This window comes from Gorilla gorilla, chromosome 22 (assembly GCF_029281585.2).
Source record: "Gorilla gorilla gorilla isolate KB3781 chromosome 22, NHGRI_mGorGor1-v2.1_pri, whole genome shotgun sequence".
Lineage (NCBI taxonomy): Eukaryota > Metazoa > Chordata > Mammalia > Primates > Hominidae > Gorilla > Gorilla gorilla.
The window spans coordinates 44,385,298-44,409,385 of record NC_073246.2 but is presented as its reverse complement, the minus strand read 5'-3'; the positions used below and the strand labels follow the sequence as shown (position 1 = coordinate 44,409,385).

The 24,088-nt window shown below is 46.3% G+C and overlaps 1 protein-coding gene across 12 annotated transcripts in view; it reads right to left on the bottom strand.

The window, feature by feature from the left end:
• The window catches only part of SLC37A1 (solute carrier family 37 member 1), an 82,628-nt gene extending 58,579 nt beyond the window's left edge, over positions 1–24,049 (bottom strand). For 2 of the 12 annotated variants that reach the window (XM_055373653.2, XM_063702677.1), the window contains exons 1-4: positions 23,923–24,049; positions 21,265–21,386; positions 15,006–15,102; positions 5,113–5,346 (exon numbers count right to left, since the gene is read on the bottom strand). In XM_055373653.2, the coding sequence (XP_055229628.1) occupies positions 5,113–5,168 (56 nt within the window). In that variant the 5' untranslated portion in view covers positions 5,169–5,346; positions 15,006–15,102; positions 21,265–21,386; positions 23,923–24,049. Of the gene's footprint in view, positions 1–5,112; positions 5,347–7,495; positions 7,833–8,899; positions 8,987–9,688; positions 9,826–15,005; positions 15,103–21,264; positions 21,387–23,922 lie in introns of those variants that run through there. The other 10 variants (XM_055373652.2, XM_019017810.4, XM_055373648.2 and 7 more) reach the window with 7 other exon arrangements.
• Positions 24,050–24,088: the final 39 nt, after the last annotated feature.

Sequence of the window (24,088 nt, the reverse complement as noted above, 5' to 3'; positions counted from 1 at the left end):
GCTATGTGGGTACAGTGGATTTGCTCCAGAAGCCCCGGCCTCTGTCCTCGTGTTTCTGAAAACCATCCTTTCTGGCAAGGAAAGAAAGTCTCAGCACTTTGGACGAAGCTCTCTGTTAGGCCACCACTGCTTCTCATGCCTTCGACTGCTGGTGCAGGAAGATTCCAGGCCACTGGGCTTCACCGGCCCTCAATGCTCACTTGTCCAGCCCACAGCCTGACAAACTGGTCACTTCCACCCCACCTGCTGGTGCTGACTAGGGCAAGTAAGGCTGATGGGTGACCCTGATCGGCCCTCATTGGAGTACAGGGTTTCCTTCTCCAATCTCCTCAAAACAGGTGAACAAAGTTCTCAGGCCAAGTTGCCTCCAGCACCTCCCCAGTCTCAGACAAGTCCATGGACCATCTCTCCTGCTCCATGTAGGAGGATTCTCCATCCACAGTGCCAGTTCTACAGGTGTTATCACCCAGCTAGGAAGGATTTTGAGAAGAGCAGCTCTGTCCTATGGGCTGTGGGTTCACATCTCCACTCTCCACCCAGACAGCCCAGAAGGAAGGCTGTCTCCCTTTGTCAGGCTGAGGTTTGAAGAGTGCTGAGGCCCTGACACACACCGCATTCCCGATGGTCAGGGCTGCTTGGGTGATCAGGCCCCGGTGATGCATTCTGGGCTCCTGCCTTCCTCTGCGGGGTGACTCCTGGCTGGTGCTCACAGCACACGCCTAGAGATGCCCTAAGAACACTGAGGAGCACACAAGGGGCAGCACATGCCTCTGGAACCTTTAGTTCAGCCTTGTGTGGAGGGAGACGCCTTAATGAATGAGCCCCTTCGGGAAGAGTCACTGCCACAGTGTAGCCAGGCTGACAGAAGCCGTCCTGTAGAATTGGGTGAAGGGTCCATTTACACAGCAAACTGGAATGTTCCTAAAGACTGAAGAGGAAAGCGCTGTATTTATTTAGCTGGTGTCAGGCCAACTCTACTTCTATTTCCAAATTCGTCTTTCCTCTCTCATTTCTTCATCTTCTGTACTTAGGACTTGGGGCTTGGGGATGGGGGACGCAGTGGCTGGAGGCTAGACTTTCCTCTTTGAAAGGTCTGACTTCAGCTCCCATGACTATTGCTAAACCGCGGCAGCCACACTTGGGCTGCTGCCTTGCTGGTGGTCACCCCGATACGCCTGGCCTCTGGGTAGGCAGATGCTTCACTCTGCAGCATGGATGGGCTCAAACCCCCAGAAGCCAAACAGCCCTCCCGAAGTCCTTTCTTATTTCGTAATTCTATCTACATTTTCTTTATCATTTATAAAGCAGATGTTTTGGATGATATGTTTCCTTTTGTTCATTTTGTACTGGGTTCAATATCGTCCCCCATAATTTCATGTCCACCCAAGACCTCAGAATGTGACCTTATTTGGAAATAGGGTCATGTAGACATGATTAGCTCAGGTGAGGTCATATTAGATAGAGTAAGCCCTAATTCCAATGACTGGCGTCCTCACCAGAAGGCCACGCAAAGACTCAGAGACAGGAAGGGAGGCCACATGGCCACACAGGCAGAGACTGGTGTGATGCAGCCACCAGCCAAGAACGGCGGCAGCAGCAGGAGCTGGAAGAGGCAAGGAAGGGTCTGTCCCCGGAGCCTGCAGAGGAAGTGTGGCCCTGCTGACACTTTGACTTTGGACTTCTGACCTCCAGGGATGTGAGAGGGTAAGAGAGGGTAAATTCCTGTTGTTTCAAGACACCCAGCTTGTGGTACCATGTTACAGCAGCCCCAGGAGGCTAATATAATCCTTTCATTTTTGTTTTATGTTATGTTCAGACTTATGAATATAAAACAAATACGATAAAAAAAAAGATCTAATCTATCTGCTCCTCAGTGTTCCACTTACTTTTTGCAGTTATGACTACTTATAGCATGCTTGGCTTCCACCAATATGAAAAATCCCACATTTCTAGCAAAAAAGCAGGTCTTAGCAATGACAGCACCAGATGGGGGTGCCCCTCTGGGCCTCCTCAGAGATGTTCTGGAAGACCACGTGTTCTCAGGTGAACGGCAGCCTGCTTAGGGTGAGAGGCTCCATGCAAAATATCTGTCTCCTTGTTTGAGTGTTATTACCTCAATCACATGCAAATAAGGAATAAAGAAACACTTTTGAGAATTACTGAGTGATATGATTTGGTGCAGAAATTAGTCCAAAGACATCCTCTGCTTCACTCTGCAGCATGGATGGGCTCAAACCCCCAGAAGCCAAACAGCCCTCCCAAAATCCTTTTTTATTTTGTAATTCTATCTATGTTTTCTGAGACAGAGAAGCGATGCCATGTCCTGTTCAGAGTATCCCGTCAGAAGGCGCAGGAGGGCAGTGACACTGACGTTGGTCACTGGTTAAAGTGCTGTCTGCCTCATAGTTCCTCAGTGAAACCACTACGCTTCCCTCTAAGTAACGAATATGGAATTTCTGGGAACCTGCTTTGAGATAATGTAGACATCCTGTTCCTCAAGCTGCCGCCCCACGGGGTGCATCCATGGCGTTCTGTGCCTGCGCTGGGTACCCTGCAGCAGCTCCACATCCCTGCTACACCTAGCGGCCAGCTTCCACTGTACGGCGAGCATGCATTTCTCCTACTTCTTTAGTTATATCAGTAGGACTCGCCGAATCTTACGCTATTCAATGGGCTATCATTCATGAGTCTCATTTATTGTAAATCTCAGATTGTCCTAGATTTGACAAGTCAGAGTCCCTTTGTTTGTAAGCACTTCCTTATTTTCTGGCACAAGATGTTCCGGGCTCATCTATTCCTTGCCCTGTCCCAGTCCTGGCATTGGCCAGGTCTCCAAGGACTCCTGGCTCCTTTTAGTGGGAGATGCCATGCAGAAACCAAGATCCCGGACCAAAGTGTGCTCACTTTAGTGCTCTTACTGTTCCCAGGACCTCCTAGCGGGGTGCATTTTACACACACACACCCACACACACACGCACACACACGCACACACACACCCTTCTCTATTTCTATATCGACCATCACCAGTTTATCCCGAGACCTTTCATTCCAATCCAACCTCACTCAGTTCCTTCCAGTTCCCCTCCCTCTTCCCATGTCTGTAGCTTCTTCTCCATTAAAGAGAAAGCTGCCTCATTTCTATGGGATTTCTGTCAAAAATGCATAATCTGAATCTAATCATGAGGATGAAGAAATAACAAAGTTAAAATGTGGCACATTCTATAAAATAAGTGGCTTGAACTCTTCAAACACAACAAGGCCATTGTCTCACAAGAAGAAGGAAAAAAAGCCAAGGTCAGAAAAGATGAAAAAAGGCTGAGGAACAGTGCTAGATGAAGAGACGAGACCCACAGGATAATTAAACGCAATGTATAAACCTCAACTAGATCCTGAACAGAAGAAGAAATGCTATCACAGATATCTGACATTTGATATCGTTTTTAACATGGACTGTGGGTTAGATAACAGTATCTTATCGGTGTTAAATTTCCTGATTTTGATCTTTTTGCTGTGGTTTTATAAGAGAATGTCTTATTCATAGGAAATACACACGGAAGTATTTACAAATAAGAGGGTATGATGTCTGCAATTTACTCTCAAGTGGTTCAGAAAAGTGTGTGTGTACAAACATACATCTACACACATGCACACACACACACACACACTGTGGAGGGGCAGGGAGAGAAGCAGATGAGGCTAAATGTTAATCTTTGACATACAGCGGTTCTACAGGAACATTCTCACAGATGTTAGTAAGTTACGTGAGTTTGAAATTATATCAAAATAAACTTACAAAATGAAGAAGCTAGACATTCACTAAATAAAACCTAAGTGTTCAGGCACTTGTGGCTAGACTCACAGCAGACATGAAATAAGTTAAGAAGGGAAGCAATCTGGTTGAAGAACACAGATGCCCTCAAATCAAACCTGAGACACCCTGTGGATGCTCCACCAACCAGCAGGGCTGAGAAGCTGCACAGGGCTGGGGGCTGCCAGGGGGTTGGCGTGGAGGAGATGAATGGGCCCAGAATCCGCCGCTGTGGCATCAAAATCATTTTGAGCAGAAGGCATTTGCGTTCCTGAATTCTCTTAGCTACTGAAAAGCAGAGTTCCCCAAAAGAAGTCAAAAGAATCCATCTGCTATAAATCCTGTCCCTTAGGAGGGGCCAGGGAAACTGGACTCTTACCACTGGAGATGAGAAGCCTCCACACTGTACTGAAACAGGAATGATCACAAAACTACCACATCGCCCATCTGTTCTCTGTTCTCTTGAGGGCCCACTTGTCTTTCCAAAAAGCCATTCGTTTGCCCACAGGTGCCTTTCTCTCACTCCCCTTCCCCTGTGAAGGGCGGACGGCGCATAAGCCCAGAATTCTAAATGCCCCTTTGAGGGACACTTTTCTATGACCTCTGGTACATAAGTGGTGAAATCTGTCTTTTCTCTTGCTAGTCTGTCTTTTGTCAGTTTAATTCCCAGGTCCCCCAAAACAGAACCTACGAGGGTAGAAGCAAAGTTTTTCCTCTCCCAGAAGAGGTCAGCAGGACAAGTTAGAGGCCAGGGAGCCCAGCTTCAGACTCTGGGCTTGTCAACTGTTTCCTTCAAGGAGAATGGAATTAATGAGGCCACCTAAGAGAAGGATTCTCAGAATATGCAAGGGGAGGCGCTCTCTGAACGGAAAGCAGCATTCTGGGCTGCACCAGAACATTTCATTTTCTCTCTGAAAGTTCTGCCCCGGCGAGGCCACTCATCTGATCTCAGAGTTGTGTAACTTATATATAAGTTATGTGCTTATTTCACCACAGCCATTTGCTAACCCTGCTGGTAGTCAGTGGTCATTTTTCTGTAGGGACCATGGTTCTTAGAGAAACCACTGGAGACCACGCGGGAGCCCAAACACTATCTGACAATGCCAGTACCAAGGACAAAGGACACCTCAGCACTGTTCTGGGTCACGGCTTCCACCACCAATAAGCAATTCAACGGTTATGGGTGAGGTCAGTGATTCAAGTTTTATGTGTTTTATAATGAAACTGGGGCAACACAACTACCTGCACAGTAGCCGTCACCTATACACAGCTCCATGCCAAGGGCCTGCCCCACCAGGACTCACCACTGATCCCTGGAGAATGAGATGATGAAGCGAATGCCAGCAGGGAGTCGAGCCATTTACGTCGCCACTGACCACCAAACCTCGGTCGCAGAATAAGATGCTTCATAAATGGGTCATTAATCCTGGCTCCAGGTCCCCTCTCTGTTGCCTCTGCCGCTCCCACAGGCTGGAAAGCGTGGAAAGAAGGTGTCCTGCTGGGTCTTGTCCCCTTCCTTCTGGCAGTGGCTCTGCTCTCTACAAGGAGGAGAGGCATTCAGAGTCCAGTGTCGTGACTTTCACACCTTCAGCGTTACTGGCAGAAGCACACACACGTACAGTAGCAGTACCCAGTCCTGATCAAAGCTGCACGTCTGATACAAGCAGGGGCCCCCACCACGAGTGTTACTAGGAAGAGGGGGAGTGAGGTGGAGTATCTACCCTCGAGGAGGTTTGTTCTGAGAACCTGGAAATGAATTTCAAATAATGTTCTGATGGTGGATAAAAAGGAACCAAGGAACTCATCTCTATCTGGGAGGCATCTAGAGATCAACCCATTCACAAAACCAAATATGTGTCCAGCAGCCACGCTATGTGCCCAGATATCAAGGCATGCCAGGGCACTGGACTGCCTCAGTTCCACCCCTATGGACCAGGCCATGTTTGAACCGTAGTGACAGAGAAATGTGGGCCTAGACAAGAGGGCAGATCAAACCAATCATTTAATTGTGACTTTGCCATTTGAATCCAAAGGAGGAATGAATTTGCCTCTGTCTGCCTCTTCATTTTTCATCTCCTGTGGTCACCTCAGAGGTCACAGAAAATGACCTGATTATGAAGCCAGGGCTGAAGGCAGAGCAATATAGGAAGGAATGGGGAGGGAGGCCGGAGAACTGAGAAGGGGCCCAGCACAGCAGGCAGGCCTGGTCTCCCATCCCAACGTCAAACTCATGACATTCCTGAGTCACTGCGTCCTCCAAAGCCAATCAGTTCCCCACATTCACTTTTGCCTCCTTCGAGAGTGAGCTTCCAAAAATGCACATTCTCCAAGGATTTTTCCCTTATACCACCTTTTACAAAAAGATTCAAAATCCCTGCTGAGCTTTCGTCCCAGGAGCCGCCCCTCATCTCTTCTATCTGCTCCAGCCAGAACTACACCTTTCTCCGAGGTCCTACAGGGCCTGAACAGGTGGGATTCACCCCACTCCAATACCTCCTCCTTCCAAGGCTGACCCTGGGCTGTGTAAGCCGAGGCAAGTCACTTAACCTTTCTGCTCCCTCTCCTTCAAGGCTAAACAATGGGGACGATAGCATCCATGTTGTTATAAACATGCAATGAGATAACCTATGGGAAGCACTTGATAGTGGCCTGGTACGTAGTAAATGCGCAACAAACACTAGCTGATATTATCCTCATTGTAAATTCAAAAGAGGAAGGCCCGGGACTGCAGGGCAAGGTCCTACTTCCATCTCCTTGTCCAGAACCTAGCACAGACCACGTGCTCAAGAAACTCACGTTGAATGAACAGCCACAAATACTTCAAAACCACGTCTGCTCAAACCTCTAGATTTAAGCAATATTTTGCTCAAAATGGGTGGGCTCCAGAATGGGTCTGGATCTACTCTGGGAAATGACTTTGTGACAACAACTTCAGAGTAAAGAATTTGGTTCAACAGTGTCTGGAAACGGATGGTCAGAAGCAAACGTCTTCCTCTGAAGTGCCGCTTCTCCATGTCCAGCGTGTCTGGAAACATTCCATTGCCATCTACTAAATAAATCAAAAACCTCCAACTCTGATAAAACCTGTGACAACAACATCAAAGGCCCAGAAGGCACTGACAAATCAAGAGGGGAAAAAAAACTCTTTGATTTCTTTTTAAAACAATGATGGATTCTTTTCCCTGTAAAATGGGTGAAAGAAAAGTGCTATAAATTCTCATAGTGAGTGCAGTTAAGATGTGCAAAGACAGTGATTTTACATTTGGGATGTTAAGAGCTCAACTAATGAGGCCCTTCCTCCCTAGCCTGTGCAGCACCACTAAAGACCACTTCATTTTGAGTGGGTCAAGACCTCTGGAAGCACGAACCATGACTGACATGCTCTCATTTGAGCCCCGTGACCACCCTGAAGAGGCAGGGCGTTCTTTTCACAAGAGAGAAAAATGAGGCTAGGCAGCTCGCCTGGGTCAGCTGGATAAGTGGGGCAGATTCCAGTTTGTCCTGTTTCTCTGAGCCACCTCCTTCCTCCAGCCACTCTTCTTCCTGCCCATCCCCTGCAGAGAAAGGGCAGCAGAATGGGAGCAAATCACTTGGTTTAAACCCAGTTTTTGGCACACTGCCCAAGTACATAAAAAGAAGAGATACTTTTTTAAAAAGTCACTCTCTACAGGCGCCCCTGGAACTTACCATTCCAGGGAGGAAAAGCGGCCAAATGTCCAGTTTCATTGCACTGTCAAACACAGCAACTTAGGCCAGGCACGGTGGCTCATGCCTGCAATCCCAGCACCTTGGGAGGCAGAGGCAGGCAGATCACTTGAGGCCAGGAGTTCGAGACCAGCATGGCCAATATGGCTAAATCCCATCTCTACCAAAAATACACAAAAGAGCTGGGCGTGGTGGTGCACACCTGTAATTCCAGCTACTCAGGCGGCTGAGGCATGAAAATCACTTGAACCTGGGAGGCAGAAGTTTCAGTGAGCTGAGATTGCACCACCACACTCCAGCCTGGGCGACAGAGCGAGACCCTGTCTTAAAAAAATAAAAAAGATAGTAACTTAGGAAACAGCCCATTAGAGCATCTTTATTACAACCTGTAAAACCTGCACATGTACCCCTGAAACTAAAAGTTAAAAAAACAAACAGACTCTGAAAGACACATGGTTTTATACCTATTTCTTCAAAAAACCCACCCTAGGCAACTGTAAAACAGAATAAGTTGAGGAAAGAAACATTCACAAGCTCCACTCCCAGACCCACCCACATGTGATCTGTGCTGCCTAGAAGGTTCCAAGTAATCTGCAGAGACTCAAATAATGGGGATAGGAAGTGAGCAATAGCAGGAGTAAGGTTCATCAGTCTTTTTAGGGCTGAGGTGGCATTACACATAATCAAAGCAGCCCCACAGATATTTTAAATAATCTACTTCATGACTTTTTTTTTTTTTTTTAACTGGGTCTCACTTTACAGGCAAAGATGGGTGAGACATGCAATTCTCCTCCAAAAGTTTTCATGCATTTTTTCTTTTTTTTTAAATTACGAGATAGAATACAACTTCCTGTCCAGAGTGTGCTCTTTCTATGGCTTTTTGCTTTTAACGGCGCTTTCCATATTAAAGATGAATGAAAATGGTCACTATCTCTTTCCCCTTGGCTGAAGTACAAGGAACCTGAATTCCATTTGCACCACCTCCCTTACCTGCCTCCAACCCCCAACAAAGAGAACATCACAGGTGGGCTGCATGAAACAGAGCGTGTAAATGCAGTTCCAAAATGACTTGGTGAATCACAGGTCTGGGGCCAGGTGTTTTCAAGCTTGCTCTCAAAGGGGATTAATAAAAAAACAACGGGGGGAAGTCTAAAATATTTATCCACTTACACAACTTCAGACAATTTAAGTTCAAGGGCCGGCAGGCAGGCAGGCACCTTCCAGGCAAAGAGCTAAGGGAGACCCGGAAAGGGCAGGGGCTTTAGCAATTCCTCCTTTGGAAATTCAAACCTGGGGCCGCGGGCTGGGGTGTTAGCGGGGAGTGGGGGTGGTAAGGGGCTTGGCCAGTATCCTTCGTTCAAATGCAAATCCTTAGACTGTACGTACCTTCTCGGTCACCAGGATTACGGCGTGGGCCGTAAGGGCTGGAAGGCTGGTGGCCAGCGGCGAGGGGACTTTCCGGCGCGTCAAGCCCTTTATTATAAACCCAGAAGGTCGCTGTCACTCGCATTGGCCAGGAGGCCCACGGGCTCCGGGAACCAGCTGCTCAGCCGACAAACAACGCAAAGGCCCAGGGTGCCGGCGCTCCGAGCCAGCGTTCTGTGCCGGCTCCTCCCTGGGCGGCTGGTCCCCGGAGGAGGTGAATTCCGCGGGCACGCCCACGTCCCCATCGCGGCAGACAATGCGCAGGGTCCCCTCCTGCCGGCTCTCTGGACCCTCAGCTGTCACCGCCGCCCGGGCGGGGTGGGCAGGGGACCCGGCTGGACAGCTAAGCTCGCCCCTGCCGGGGACTCCGTGGAGAGGCTGCCGGCCCCGTGCCCGCTCCCTCTGCCTCCGCTTCCCCGGAATCCCAGCGTTGCCCCGGTCCGGGAACGCCCGGCATTGTCGCCGAGGGCCACTCTTCTAGATGTATTTCAAAGACTTCCCTCCGCGAAAATAGCTTGAGACCGTCCCCGGCTCTCGGAAAACATCCAAACCAGCCCCCACCTCCCCCCGAAAAAAAAGAAAAGGAAGGAGAGGAGCCGAGCTCCGAGTGCGCAGGGCCCCGCGCCCGGCTCCCTGCGGGCGCCGCAGGTGCTGAGCGGCTGCGGCGCCTGAGCGCCGGCTGCCCCGCAGGTGCGGGCGGTGGGGCGGGGGGTCCCTGCCTCCCGGTCCGGCCCCGGCCCCGCGCCTCACCTGCGCCGCCGAGGCCCGCGCTCCGCAGCCCAGCCCGGCCCGGCCGCGGCGGGCGCTTCCTGCTCGCGACTTCCTGGAGCGGCGCGCGGGAGGCCCCGCCGCCCTTTCACTTTCCCTGGCCCGCGGGGCGCCGGCGGAGCCGCGCGGCTCCTCCCCCTCCCCGGCCGCCGCGACCCCCGGCTCCGGCCCCGGCCCCGGCCCCGGCGTGCCCAGGGTCGCACCAGCCCCGGGGCTACCGGGCGGGGGCGCCCGCACGCCCTGCGGCACTGCCCGGCCTCTGCGGGCGAACCCGGGTCATGGCCCGCGCCTTCCCCGGCTCCGAGGGCGCACGGGCTTTCGCTGGCGCGCTCCCCACCGGCCTCCGGGCAGTCCCAGGCGGCCTCTGCACCCCTGGCGCTCTGTCCTCAAGGCAGGTCTTCCCCACAGGCGGCGAGGGTCACATGCCGCCGCGCCCCCACCCCCAAAGAGGGCCTTTGCTTGGCCTCCCGGCTTTTATTCCTATTGTGTCATGTCAAGGGGCACAATCATGAAGACTAGCACTCCATAGCGTGGAAATGCGGCACGCGGATTTGGCTATGTCGAACCAACTTGTAAGCCAACTTGTGTCCTACCTCGCAGGCACGTGACAGAGGCAGCTCCCTGTTAGGCTGCGGGAGCCCGCCGGGTTCTTACCCTTGCAGGCCAGTGCCCTGGCACACAGGCTCCCACGTCACCCCAGAAACAACTCTTTTCCTTAGGCAGCCCCAGGGAGGGGCCTGGCCAGTCCCCTAGAAGCTACTGCCGAACACCCACAGTGGACCCCCAGGATGGCTTCAGAGCAGAGGGGGCTCCCAGCCCACTCCTCGGGGAAGAGAAAAGTGAGGCAGAGGGGAAATTTTCCGGGGAAAAAGCCTGCCCCCGGATAAAACAATGTTTAAGGATAAAACCAACCCGAGGCCTGGCTGTAAATGTCCCAACAGGCCAGTGCCCCTCGCACCCTTCCCCAGGCACGTTGAGCTTCCCTCTGGAGAATGGAGAAGGCATTCTTCCCTGTGTTTGGCCCCCCTGCCCTGCTAGGCCTCGCAGTTTCCCCCTGGGGCCCTGCTTTGTTTCTAGAACACTCTGATATCTGTGTCTCTCTTTGCTGAGCTGGGCTGCGTGAAATCCATCACTTTGTTAGGCATTTGAGAAGCCTTCTGCAGGCAGAAAGAAAACCTGCCCACTTCTTTGCCACGCAGGGTTCAGCCCCAGGAAGCCCGCCGGCCCCTCATTCCGCAAGCGGGATGGCCCAGGGCTCCAGTCTTCTCCTTTTGGCCAGGTTTTCTTCAGACCTTCTTTCTCTCCGCAGGCCCCCTCTGCCAGTGCTTTCTCCTCTCTTTTCTAGCTCTCCATTCCCGGTGATAGCCCAGTGTGGCTTCCACCCCTCTCTCCAATGGTCTCCCCAGCCCTGGCCCTTGCCATTGGTTCGGCTCGAGGCTACCCCTCTCTCACTGCACTTGTGCAACAGCGTTCTCACTTCCAAGTTCTACCTCCTGCAATCCACTCTTTAAGCTGCCTCAAATTGCCCTCCTAAAGCAAAATCTGATCTTGTCATTCCTGATTTTAAAACCTTTCGGGCATCCCATCACCTACAGGTTTTACACTTGAAAGGCGATAATACAAGCTCAGGATATATAGGACACCTCGGCCTCATATCGAGACAGCTTCTTCCCACCCCCCTCCCCCCCACCCAGTTGTACTGACGTATAACTGACAAATAAAAATTACATAATTTGTAGTATAGGATGTGATGTTTTGATATATGAATACATTGTAAAATTATTGCCACAGTCAAGCTAGTATATCCAATCACTTCACATTATTTTTTTTTTTTTGGTGGTGAGAATATTTAAGATCTATTCTTCTTGCAGATTTCAAGTATACAATGTATTATTACTAACTATACATTAGAGCTGTACATTAGCTCTCCAGAACTTACTCATCTTTCCTAAGTGAAACTTTGTACTCTTTGGCCAGCGACTCCCCATTTCTCCCACCCTACTGCCTCTGGTAACCACCATTATTATATGCTCTGCTTCTCTGAGTTCAAGTTTTTCAGATTCCAAAAATAAGTGAGGTCATGCATATTTTTCTTTTTTGTTTGTTTGTTGGTTTGTTTTGAGACAGGGTCTTGTTCTGTTGCCCAGGTTGGAGGGCAGTGGCGTGAGTGCAATGGTCAAGGCTCACTGCAGCCTTGATTTCCCAGGCCCAAGTGATCCTCCCCCTCAGCCTCCTGAGTATCTGAGACTACAGGCCCATGCCACCATGCCCAGCTAATTTTTTAAATTTCGTAGACACAGGGTCTTGATATGTTGCCAAAGCTGGTCTTGAACTCCCAGGTTCAAGCAGTCTTCCTGCCTTAGCCTCCCAAAGTGCTGGGATTAGAGAAGTGAGCTACCATGCCTGGCCTATATTTGTTTTTCTGTACCTGGCTTATTTCACCTAGTGTAATGTACTCTGGGTTCATCCATGTTGTTGCAAATGACAGGAAATCCTTCTTTTTTAAGGCTAAATAGTATTCCATTGTGTAGATACAGCTATACACCACATTTTCTTTATAAACTTCCCTCTAGTACTGCTTTTGCTGCATCCCATACGTTTTGGTATGTTGTTTCCATTTTCATGTGTCTTAAGGAATTTTCTGATTTCCCTTTTGATATCTTCTTTGACCCCACTGGTTGTTCAGGCGTGTATTTAATTTCTGCATATTTGTGAATTTTCCAATTTTCCTCCTGTTACTGATTTCTAGTTCATGTTATTGTGGTCAGAAAAGATACTTGATATGATTTTAATCTTCTTAAATTTGTTAAAACTTGTTTTGTGGCCTAACATATGATCTATCCTAGAGAATGTTCTGTGTACATTTAAATGTGCATTCAGCTGCTGGGGGAAAGAGTGTTCTCTATGTCTGTTAGGTCCATTTGCTCTAGAATGTTGTTCAGGTTCACTGTTTCCTTATTCATCTTCTGTCTGGATCGTCTATTCATTGTTGAAAATGGGGTACTGAAGTACCCTGCTATTACTGTATTGCTATTTCTCTCTTGAGTTCTGTTAATATATATTTAGGTACTCTGATGTTGGGTGCATATACATTTATAATTGTTATATCCTCTTGATGAATTTATCTCTTTATCATGATATAGTGACTTTGTCTCTTATGAAGTTTTTGACTTAAAGTCTGTTTTGTCTGATATAAGTATCTTTTTTGCTCTCTATTTGGTAACCATTTGCATGGAATATCTTTTCCCATGCCTTTACTTTCAGCCTATGTGTATCCTTAAAGCTAAGATGAGTCTCCTGCAGGCAGCACCTAGACTTTTTTTTAATATCCATTCAGCCACTTCTATCTTTTGATTGCAGAATTTAATCCACTTACATTAATTATTGATAGATAAGGACTTACTACTGCCATTTAAAAAATTGCTTTCTGGCGGTTTGTAGTTCCTTTGTTGCTTTGTTACTCCCTTACTATCTTCCTTTCTAATGTGATGATTTCTGTAATGGTATGCTTTGATTCCTTTCTCTTTACATTTTGTATATCTGCTGCAGGTTTTTGTTTTGTGGTCACTATGATGCTTATATAATACATTTTAGGCCAGGCGCTATGGCTCTCGCCTGTAATCCCAGCACTTTGGGAGGCTGAGACGGGCAGATCATGCGGTCAGGAGATCGAGACTATCCTGGCCAACATGGTGAAACCCCATCTCTACTAAAATACAAAAAATTAGCTGGGCGTCGTAGCGTGTGCCTGTAGTCCCAGCTACTCAGGAGGCTGAGGCAGGGGAATTGCTTGAACCCAGGAGGCAGAGGTTGCAGTGAGCTGAGATCGCATCACTGCACTCCAGTAATAAAACATTAGCTGCCTACAGAAATCCTACACTTTAATTTCTCCCCACCTCAGCTTGTATGCCATCAACTTAAGGAGCAGACATTCTCCCAGAGAAGGCCAAGGCAAAGCCAGTGACAGGCCCTGACTGACAGGGAACTGAGGTTTCCCTGAAGGGGGCTTTGAGGATACTGGGCTTCAGAGCTCAAGAAAATAACTCATGCTTAGAAATCATTAGAGCATTAAACACTATTAGAGAGAAAGAAAAGGGAAAATCAGAACCTGATTACTTAACATGGAGAAAAGAAACTCATTTTATCTCCACTGATCAAAAAGCAAGAATTCTAATGGTATGGTGCACTGACTGGCAAGGAAGGGTGATTTATGTTCAGTTACTAGTGTTGTTGATAAGAAATACAATGAAAAGCCTCTGATTATTAAGCATGCTCTGTATTCCAGGCATTGCGCTCGGCCTTCGGATATAAAACTGACAAGAGTCCACACACTGAAGAACTATAACCCAATCCAGCAAACATAATTAGGTGTGAAGGAGTAGGTGTTCCCAGTCCTACAGGAGCCCAGCGAGGAGACTGGCCATGCCCCCTGCCCCATGCCACACTTCCAGGAACCCAGTGAAGAGACTGGCCACGGCCCCCTCCCCATGCCACACTTCCAGTTGCAGTACTTTTGACTCGCTTCCCAGTCGATTCACGTATGAAAGCTCTGTTTCCTCCAAAGCATTCTCCTCCTTGATCGTGAAGAACGGGCAGCGGCCGTGAACAATGACTGAGTCACCATGGGTGGGATAGACCTGTCTGTCCTACAGCATCAAGGGAAGTGGCAAGGGATGTAAGAGAACTAGATGTTGTCTCTAAAACCAGAGGTCCATAGAAAAGCTTTAAAATTGGACATAAAAATCATAGTTTACTCACATTATTTAGAAATATAGGGAACTACCAGAAGAAATGGGTAAAAGAGTAGAAAATGGTAGGGGAATGAGACAGAGGAGTTGAAGGCATAAAGCGAGGCCTGACTGTTTGTTGTTATATACCTTTAGTATCATTTGATTTTGAAACTATTGGCATGATATTTAAAGAAATACCAACATAAAGACAGAAGGCCGTGCTTAATTTAGGTAATGGCATTTTAGTGGTAGAATTTTAGACACTGTGATACTTGAATTAGAGACATATTTGGAGGAGAGGAGCTTTGCAAGTGTCCTGAAATAATAAGGGGACAAACACCCATTTATAAGGGTGGTTCTCTTTAAACTACCTGTATAAAATAGACAATTTTTCTTGCTTCTAAAACCCCTTGGCAGTGTTTCTCAGCAGAGTAACTTTCTTGCTTTTCTTCTATGTGTGTGGCAAGGGAAATAGTAACTGAGAGAGTACTCATGGGTATTTGGGGAGTAAACTGGATTCTAACTGAAGTAGGACTTGATAAAGGCTTGAATCAGATTCAGGGACTTACATTTCTTTCAGTGAAGCATTCCTCTGCAGCTGAGCTCCACTCTGGGGCTAACTTGTTGCCTGAGCCCATCTGTTGTAAATTCCTCTTGAGTTTATGCCTATAGGTAGAATGAGGTCAGGTATGTGGAAATAGGAAACTGACCCATCAACTAAGGAGTCATTCTTGCAGTTGAGCTAGTGCAAATACATGAGATAAGCAAGTTGGAAAATTTTTATGGGGTCTGCAAAAAGGCATACTCTTAGGCCGGGCACGGTGGCTCATGCCTGTAATCCCAGCACTCTGGGAGGCTGAGGCAGGTGGATCACCTGAGGTCAGGAATTTGAGACCAGCTTGGCCAACATGGTGAAACCCTGTCTCTACTAAAAATACAAAAATTAGCCAGGCATGGTGGCGGGCACCTGTAATCATAGCTACTGGGGAGGTTGCGGCAGAAGAATTGCTTGAACCCGGGAGGCAGAGTTTGCAGTGAGCTGAGATCGCGCCATTGCACTCCAGCCCGGGCAACAGAGCGAGACTCTGCCTCAAAAAAAAAAAAAAAAAAAAGAGCATACTCTTCAGTCCAGTTATAGTTTGGTAAACTATGTGGCTTAAATCAACGGGCTGTTCTTTAAAGTTCCCTCTGGGCCAGCATTTGATGATTTATGGACATGGTACTTTTCTTTTAAACAAACACTGTCTGATGGGAGAATGAAATTACTCATATCCTCTTTATCAAACTGATATTGTTTGGGTATTTGTCCCCTCCAAATCTCATGTCGAAACTTGACCCCCACTGTTGGAGGTGGGACCTAGTGGGAGGTGTCGGGGTCATGGGGGGAGATCCCTCAGGAATGGTTTGGTGCTATCCTCTCAGTAGTAAGTGAGTTCTCACTGTATCAGTCCCTGTGAGCACTGATTAGAAGGAGCCTGGCACCTCCCTCCATGCTCTCTCTCTTCCTTCCCCTCTCACTATGTGAGTCCTGCTCCACTTGGCCTTTCACCAGGAATGGAAGCTTCCTGAGGCCTTCGCAAGAAGTAGGTGCTGGTGCCATGCTTCTTGTTCAGCATGCAGAACCATGAACTAAATAAACCTCTTTTCTTTATAAATTACCCAGCCTCGAGGATTCCTTTATAGCAACCCAAAAGGACTAAGACACACACTTTAGTACTCTTTCCTGGGTTGCCTATCTATTCCCACCAGACATGGAGTCTGGGAAAGGATGGCTTTGGATGGTGAGGCCTTCTGCTCCATCAGCTTAATCTACCCTACTCACCAGAGGCTGACAGTTTAGGCAGCCAGTCCCCCTCACAGCCTACACTGAAGACCTCAGCATTCACTGTGGCCATCAGAAGGCGCATGCCCTGGGTTCCTCTAGGCAGCTGCTCCTTTCCAGTTAATTTATAGTTTTAACTCTTATGGTTAAGACCATTAATATTTAACTCTTATATCTTAAACCTTTTCTAAAAAAGACTTATGTAACTCAATAATACAAGCAACTTATTGGGCTGGGTGTGGTTGCTCATGACTGTAATCCCAGCACTTTCGGAGGCCAAGGCAGGTGGATTGCCTGAGCTCACAAGTTCAAGACCAGCCTGGGCAACACGATGAAATCTTGTCTCTACTGAAATACAAAAAATTAGGTGGGTGTGGTGGCATATGCCTGTAATCCCAGCTACTTGGGAGGCTGAGACAGGAGAACTGTTTGAACCCAGGAGGCAGAGGTGGCAGTGAGCTGAGATCGCACCACTGCACTCCAGCCTGGGTGACAGAGTGAGAGTCTGTCTCAAAAAGAAAAAAAAAAAGCAACTTATTGAATATGATATTCTTTCCTGAATATTATTCAAGATCATCTTTTTTAGCATCAGTTATGATTCCACAGTGAATACTGACCTAGCAAAAAAAAAAAGGCATGGGACTTGGAATCTGGAGTGACAAGTTCAAATTGTGACCCCAAACTTACTATTTTGGGACCCTGTGAAAGTCACTTTACTCTCCTGAACTCCAGTTTTCCTAGTGTGACTCTGTGGGGTTGATGTATGGATGAATGGGGAAAGTAAGGTGTTAGAATGTAGGCACCATGAAAGCAGAGATTTTTTAACCGGTTTTATTCATCAGTGAATCCTTATCACGTATAGAATCATGCCTGGCACACAGGAGACATTCAATAAACATTTATGCTAATATTCCTAAGGATGCTTTAGGAACTGTGAATTAGTGTACAAATGCTTATGGCTACTCTAATTATTGGAAAGCACAGCTAATTAGTATGAATATGTAATAAGTCTACGACTCATATCAGGAGCTGAAGGAAGGAGAGAACCACAAAGTCCCTTTCATCAGCTTATTTTGATTTGCTATTTTTCTCTAAAAATGAAGTTTGATTCCCTCTCACCATCCTTAATATAAATCCTGTTAAGCTTTGATTATTTGACACAAAGTTAATAGAGGTTTAAAAATCAAATATGCCTACAAAGTTCCTATATATCACTTCACAGCTATCCTTCTGATGGCAAATGAAGGAACATCTGTAAGAGTACATGGAAATGCCACTTTAAATTCAGGAGTATCAACATTGAATGAGGCCTGCGATGCCAGTACTCATGTTCACCGTGCAAGTATACAAGGGAATCCTCTTACTGCCTGCGCAGCCTCCACTTCAACAACATTAGCCTTATTAAATGTGTCACATGGGGGAACATTCAACCAATTTGTGCTCCAGTTTCTTCTCCTCTAATGTAGGGTCATTGAATGTTTTCATCTGTAAGACACTGTCCCTATTACAAAGATGAATAGGAGAGGTCCTCATTCTTAGGAAATGAACAATCTAGTGGGTACAAAACTACAGAGAACCTCACATCACATAACTTAAAAATTCCCCTAAATCCTTAACCTGTCAGAAATCAGAAATTTTCTGGTTTTAACTTTTAGAAAACAAAATTTAAAAAGCTCTTTTAGAAAAAAAATCATGTTTTGGATACTGTAATTTTCACAAGCCAATATTTTGCACATACCAGTAGCCTTGGCTGTGTCTCTGCTATAGAGTTGAAGCTTGGTGGGCTCCCTACCTGCTGGGGACTGAAGCCACAAGGATCTAGGTTGACTCTGAGGGGTCATGCCTCTCCAGCCTTCCAACTGCCTGACAGTGATGGAGCGTAGAGGGTTACTTCAAGGGCTACCCACCTGGGAGACACAGTCACCTGGAGGACGCTGTGGACAAGGGTTGGGGATAAAGCCTGCCTGTGGGGTTGTGTAAGTGACAGCTGAGCTGAGACCTGGAGAAGGCATCGGGTTACCCAAAAGAAGAGTGGAAGGTGTTCCAAGCAGAGAACAAACAGCATGGGCAAAGGCCCAGCAATCCTACAGAAAGTTAGGTTTGGGGAACTGAAAGTCATTACGGCCACAGCAGAGAGTATGGTGTGTGAACATAAGGCAAGAGAAGAGGCTGGGGAGGGACTTAGTGGCCACATCATTCAGAGCCTAATAATCGAATGAGGGAGTCTGGACTTCACTACTGAAAGATTTTAAACTGAAGAACAACGTGACTAGATGTGTGGTTTTAAAAGATTATTCTGGTCAGTGTGGCAAATAGATTAGAAGACAGTGAGACTAAGGGCAGGGAGACCACCTGGGCTGTTGGCGTCTTCTTGGCAGAAAATGATGGTGTCCTGACTAAGGAAGAAGCAGTGGGAATGGAAAAAAGTAGATGGATTTGGAATAATTTGGAAGGAAGACTCTCCAGGATTTGGAGATTGGTTGGGGAAGGGGGAAGGAAAGAACTGGTCCCAGACATTGATGATGTTCAGATTCTGGCTTAGTAAACCGGTAGCAAGTGGGCCCTTCATTAAGATAAGGAAATAAAGAGGAGAGAAGAAGTTCAGTTTTGCCCTTGTTGAGTTTGAGGTGGATGATAAAAAGGTCAGCCCAAGAAGTGGCTTCTTTGTGGGATCTGGAATGTAGGGGAGGAAGCATAAGCAATAATAACTTGAAACTGTTCTCAAAACCCTTTTAGAGTCAATTAATTCATTTATTCTGGTAGTGAACTTGGGAGTAAGACGCCTGTCTTGCAGGGTTATGCTGGGCACAGGCAGGCTAATGAGTTCTTGCTCTCTGGGTCCTTTTTCTCCCTTTACTGTATAAATTTTACTTTTTCTACTACATTGTAATACATATCATATATGTGCATGACTTAAGATAGTAACAAAAGAAAATATCATGACACACATAGAGAAGTTTCTAGAACTAAACACATACCTCGATGTCCAGCTTGCTGCCAGTTAGCTTGAAAAGGTTTTCAGGATTAAGGTGAAGAAAACAACCTAATAAAGCCAAGCTGCCTCTTCACTCCGGAGAGTTTTCCTAAGCTATCACCCCTATTCTCTCTCCAACACATCCTTGGAACTGAGACCAGGGCCAAGATGACCCAAAATGACCAGGCCATGTCCCCATTTCTAGCCATCCTAAAGCCTGGTGCCCTTCTGGGACCCTCTTTAAATGTATTAATATAAAGAACTGCTAAAAAGAAAGCCACAATATTTTGAACATACCAAGATAACTAAGTAATCAAAGAAATACATTAGTGAATCACATTCTAAATGAAACAATCTTCACTTATCTTGTTTAATAAATATGTATTTTCACATTTCCATGCTTGTTCAGTGGGGAAACTCTTTTAGGGCCCCTGAACTCAGACTCTGTTCTGGGGCCATAGATAACAGCACTGAGCTGTTCTAGTACCACCCGGATGTGGTTGCCAGGGGCCCCGTCTGGTCCCTCCCAGTGCAGGGCCTCAGTGGTCAGATAGCACAAAGCCAGCTCTGGGGAACCTAAAATTACCAGTCCAGTTTAAAACCTTTCTGGCTTTCCTCTTTGTAGAGGGAGAGGGAAATGGTTCATTTAGCTCTTCTGATAACTGTATTTGCTCCACAACTATTTAGATGCTTGTCCTAGTAATTAGATAATTAAAAATGGGCTTGAGGAGAGGAGAAAGGCAATTCAAACAAGCAGGTATGCCAGCGCCACGAGAGGAGGACAGCAACAGTACCCAGAGCTGAGGAACTTCTGGTAGTCACCCAAGAAACATGAGTGAATGAGATACTGAGAAAAGACACCGGAAACATTGCTTTCTTAAAAACAAAATGGAGGCTGGGTGTGGTGGCTCACACCTGTAATTCCAGCACTTTGGGAGGCTGAGGTGAGTGGATCTCTTGAGCTCAGGAGTTTGAGCCTGGGCAACATGGCAAAACCCTGTCTCTACAAAAAAAAAAATACAAAAAAATCAGCCAGGTGTGGTGGCAGGCACCTGTATTCCCAGGTACTCGGGAGGCTGAGGCAGGAGGATCACCTGAACCTGGGAGGTCGAGGCTGCAGTGAGCTGTGATCATGCCACTGCACTCCAGCCTGGATGACAGAGCCAGACCTTGTCTCAAAAAAAAAAAAAAAAAAAGGAGTATAATTTCCTTAAGTAATACCCCTTACCTTGTTCAACTTCATATTAAACATTTTCATTCATTCTCTTATCCAACATTTGTGACATAATAATTTTGGTATATCCTTACAGTGAAATACTATTGTCTTTAAAACACTTTGGAAATTTTTTTTGACATGTTCACCATATAGTGACACGTGATAATGTAAACGACAAATAGAATGATTTCAATTAGACATATATATGCATTTTAAAAGCATGAAAGGATTCACACCAAAATGGCAGTAGTTATTATCTTTGGGAAGTGAGATTATTGGTTTTCTTTATTTTCTTCATTATACTTTATTGTATGTTCCCAATTTTCTAAAAGTATTCAGTAATATTTAATAATTGGAGCATCTGGTATGTGTCAAGTTCTGTGCGACACTGTGGGGTGGAGGCCTTGGGAGGTGCTTAGGGAGGCTGACCTAAGCCTCCTGGAAACACGTTCCAGTTGTGTAGGGAATGCGTCAGAAGCACAACCAGAGAGATGGTGAGAAGGGGCTGGCAGCAGTTAGAAACAGCATCCCTAGGAAGGTTACATCTGGTAAGATATTAAAGTTGACAAATTGTTCACCAGGTAGAGAAACATGGGCATCACATTTCAGAAAGAGAAAACAACATACACAGATATATGAAAGTAGCCTGCAAAAAACTAATCTAAATAATTAACAAGGGTTATCATAGGTGAAGAATAAACATTTGGGGAAAAATGCTTATCTTCTCAAATAATCGAGAAAATATTAATACAAACTAAAGTCACTATGAGACACTGCCTGTCCATCAGATTAGCAAAGAAGAAAAACAGGACTTACAGTAGGCGAGGGAGCAGTGAGTCACACACTCTGTTTTGGTGAGAGTGGGGATAGGTCCGGCCATTCTCGGAGGCAATGCAGCAACATGTATTTAGGCTCAGCAATCTCTCAGTTCTATAAAGCTGCAATCCAAAGAGCTGAATTTGAGATGTGGACAAAGATCTATGCATTCAGATGTTTATATTTATTTCATTTACTCATTCATCTATTTACTTTGGGCAGGGGTTCACAGGTGTTCACTGTATTACTTTGCTGGCATACGTGAATATGTGTTCTTTTGCATGCATCAAATGTTACATAATTAAAAGATTTTAAAACCTGAGCTAAATATACACGTTACATTTCTATAGCACTTCCAAATCATTTCATTCTCGTTATCTTATTTGATCATGACCTTCCTGTAAGTTGGGTAGGGGGAGCCTTATTCTGGGAAAATCATGGACACGTGGTTCAGCATGCCACCTCTTTCCCCGTCCCTTTTCTAGAAAATATGATCCACCCTTAGACCTTGAAAAGTACAGCCCCATGTAGCACAGGATCTCCCACCACAACTGCTGGTTAGAGTGAGGCTATCTGCAGCATCAAAACTAGAACCAGCCTTACATATCCACCAGTAGGAAAGAGTGACCTCCACTTTGGAATGAAGGATTAACATGTAGCCAGAAGGCATAATAGTTTTTTTTTTTTTTTTGAGATAGACTTTCACTCTTGTCTCTTGTCGCCCAGGCCGGAGTGCAATGGTGCAATCTCGGCTCACTGCAACCTCTGCCTCCCGGGTTCAAGCGATTCTCCTGCCTCAACCTCCTGAGTGGCTGGGATTACAGGTGCCTGCCACCATGCCCAGCTAATTTTTTGTATTTTTAGTAGAGACAGGGTTTCACCATGTTGGCCAAGCTGGTCTTGAACTCCTGAGTTCAGGCAATCCACCCACCTTGGCCTCCCAAATTGCTGGGATTACAGGCGTGAGCTACCGCTCCCGGCCCTAGTAAATTTTTTTAACAGTGTAGATTAATGTAGAATTTGCCCCCCAGTGGGTCTGTAATTTCTCTCTCATTTCCTTGTAATCCTCTAGTACTCGACCTAGAAGACACTCAGACATAGTTAAGCAACTGATATCCTGAGAGAGCCCTGGGAAAATGGAGTGTGATTTAAGAATAAAAAAAACAAGAAAAAGAAAAATTTTCACGTCAATTTTTGTCTTTTCCTACTGCTGCATAAAGCACAGCTCTGTTGCAAAATAATATCTAACATTCAATTTGATAAACCTGTGTTGGTTGAGCACTTACTATGTGCCAAGCACTGAGCTATGTCCTTGAGTTGCTACCCAACGTGAAATTCGAGTCTATCCAATTTTCTGACATCTCTTGTCTCCACACTGGTGTCCACTAAACTGTTTTCCCTACTGGTTATGATGCATCACTGAATAATCTCACTTCCTGGGTGAAAAATACTTTACATTTCTCTCTTGACAACTGTGTTTCAATAGCCTTCCATTGACCTACATACCTCAGGTATGGGCGTGTGTGTATCTGGCATTTTCCTCCTTGCTGGGTGCCAATTTTACGAGACATAATCCACAAACAGTTCAAATACATACTTACGCTTAAGAATCTACCTGTCTATATATTTCCAGAAGCTTCAGTCTCTCCCCACCCTTATGTATATTAGTGCTAATGAATATGAGCATTAAAACTAATCTGTTCATCACAGACTAACTTCTGATTGTCACAAACAACTGACAGAATCATCTTTGGCAGTTTGATTCTTTTCAAGAAAAAAACACGACTGAAAACGATTAAGATAAACTTGAGTTAAAATTCCCCCCCAAACATACTGATAGACAAAAGGTGCTTAACCTATTGTAAGATTAACAATAGTAATAGCTCCCATTTACTAAGTGCTTTACTTTGTGCTAGGCACTATGCTACTCTCATTATGAATATCTAATTTTGACCTCACAACAGCCCATTTTACAGATGAGTAGACTGACTTCAGAAAGAAGTATATGGAGCTAGGGCTCCAATCTCGGGTCTGTCTCAATCCACTAAATGGCAATATGTGATACTACCAACACTATTTTTAAAAGTTTTCGATTCTACATGTAGATAGAACTTTTTCTATCTATATACCCTAATATGTTTGTTTATAAATATGCATATATATGAAATTGGTAAATTTACCAGAGTATAATTATTCTAATAAACAACCTCATAGTTCTATAGTTAAGATGGACCTGAACTCATTTTGTTGAAAGTCTCTGCTTTTTATCTGAACAGTGCCTACAAAAAAATAATCTGTTTGCATTTTACTGAAGCCCCTCAGTTCTTAAGGCCTTTTCTCCACACTGTCCAGGAGAGCTCAGAAGAGACACACTTAGGGACTCAGTCGCCATGGAAACTGCCAAGCTGCAGGGCCTCCAGCTGGGAGGTGGGCCTGGAAGGTTGTGGAAAATACAGAAGACAGCCCCAGGGTGGTTTCAACAGTTTCCCCGGCCTAGGCCATCCCACCAGGAAGCAGAAGGCACCCTAACCAGCCCCTCTGCAGAGATCAACCATGGCCAGCCTGGGACTGTTTTTCTTCTCTTTGAAGGGGTTAATGGGTAAAAGGAAATGGATCGCTCCATTTCTACTTAAGAAGGACAAGAAGATCATTTCTTACGGAAGAAACGAAGTACAGAGGAACCGTGGCCACTGTTGCCCTCCACTCTCTCGAGGGCCTTCCCCTCGGCCCTCGCTCCTCCCTGCAGAGCCGCACTTGCGCGAACTTCCCGCTTGGGGGTTATGGGAAGGGCCTCTGTGGATGATGGGAAAGCTCCGCAGGGGAT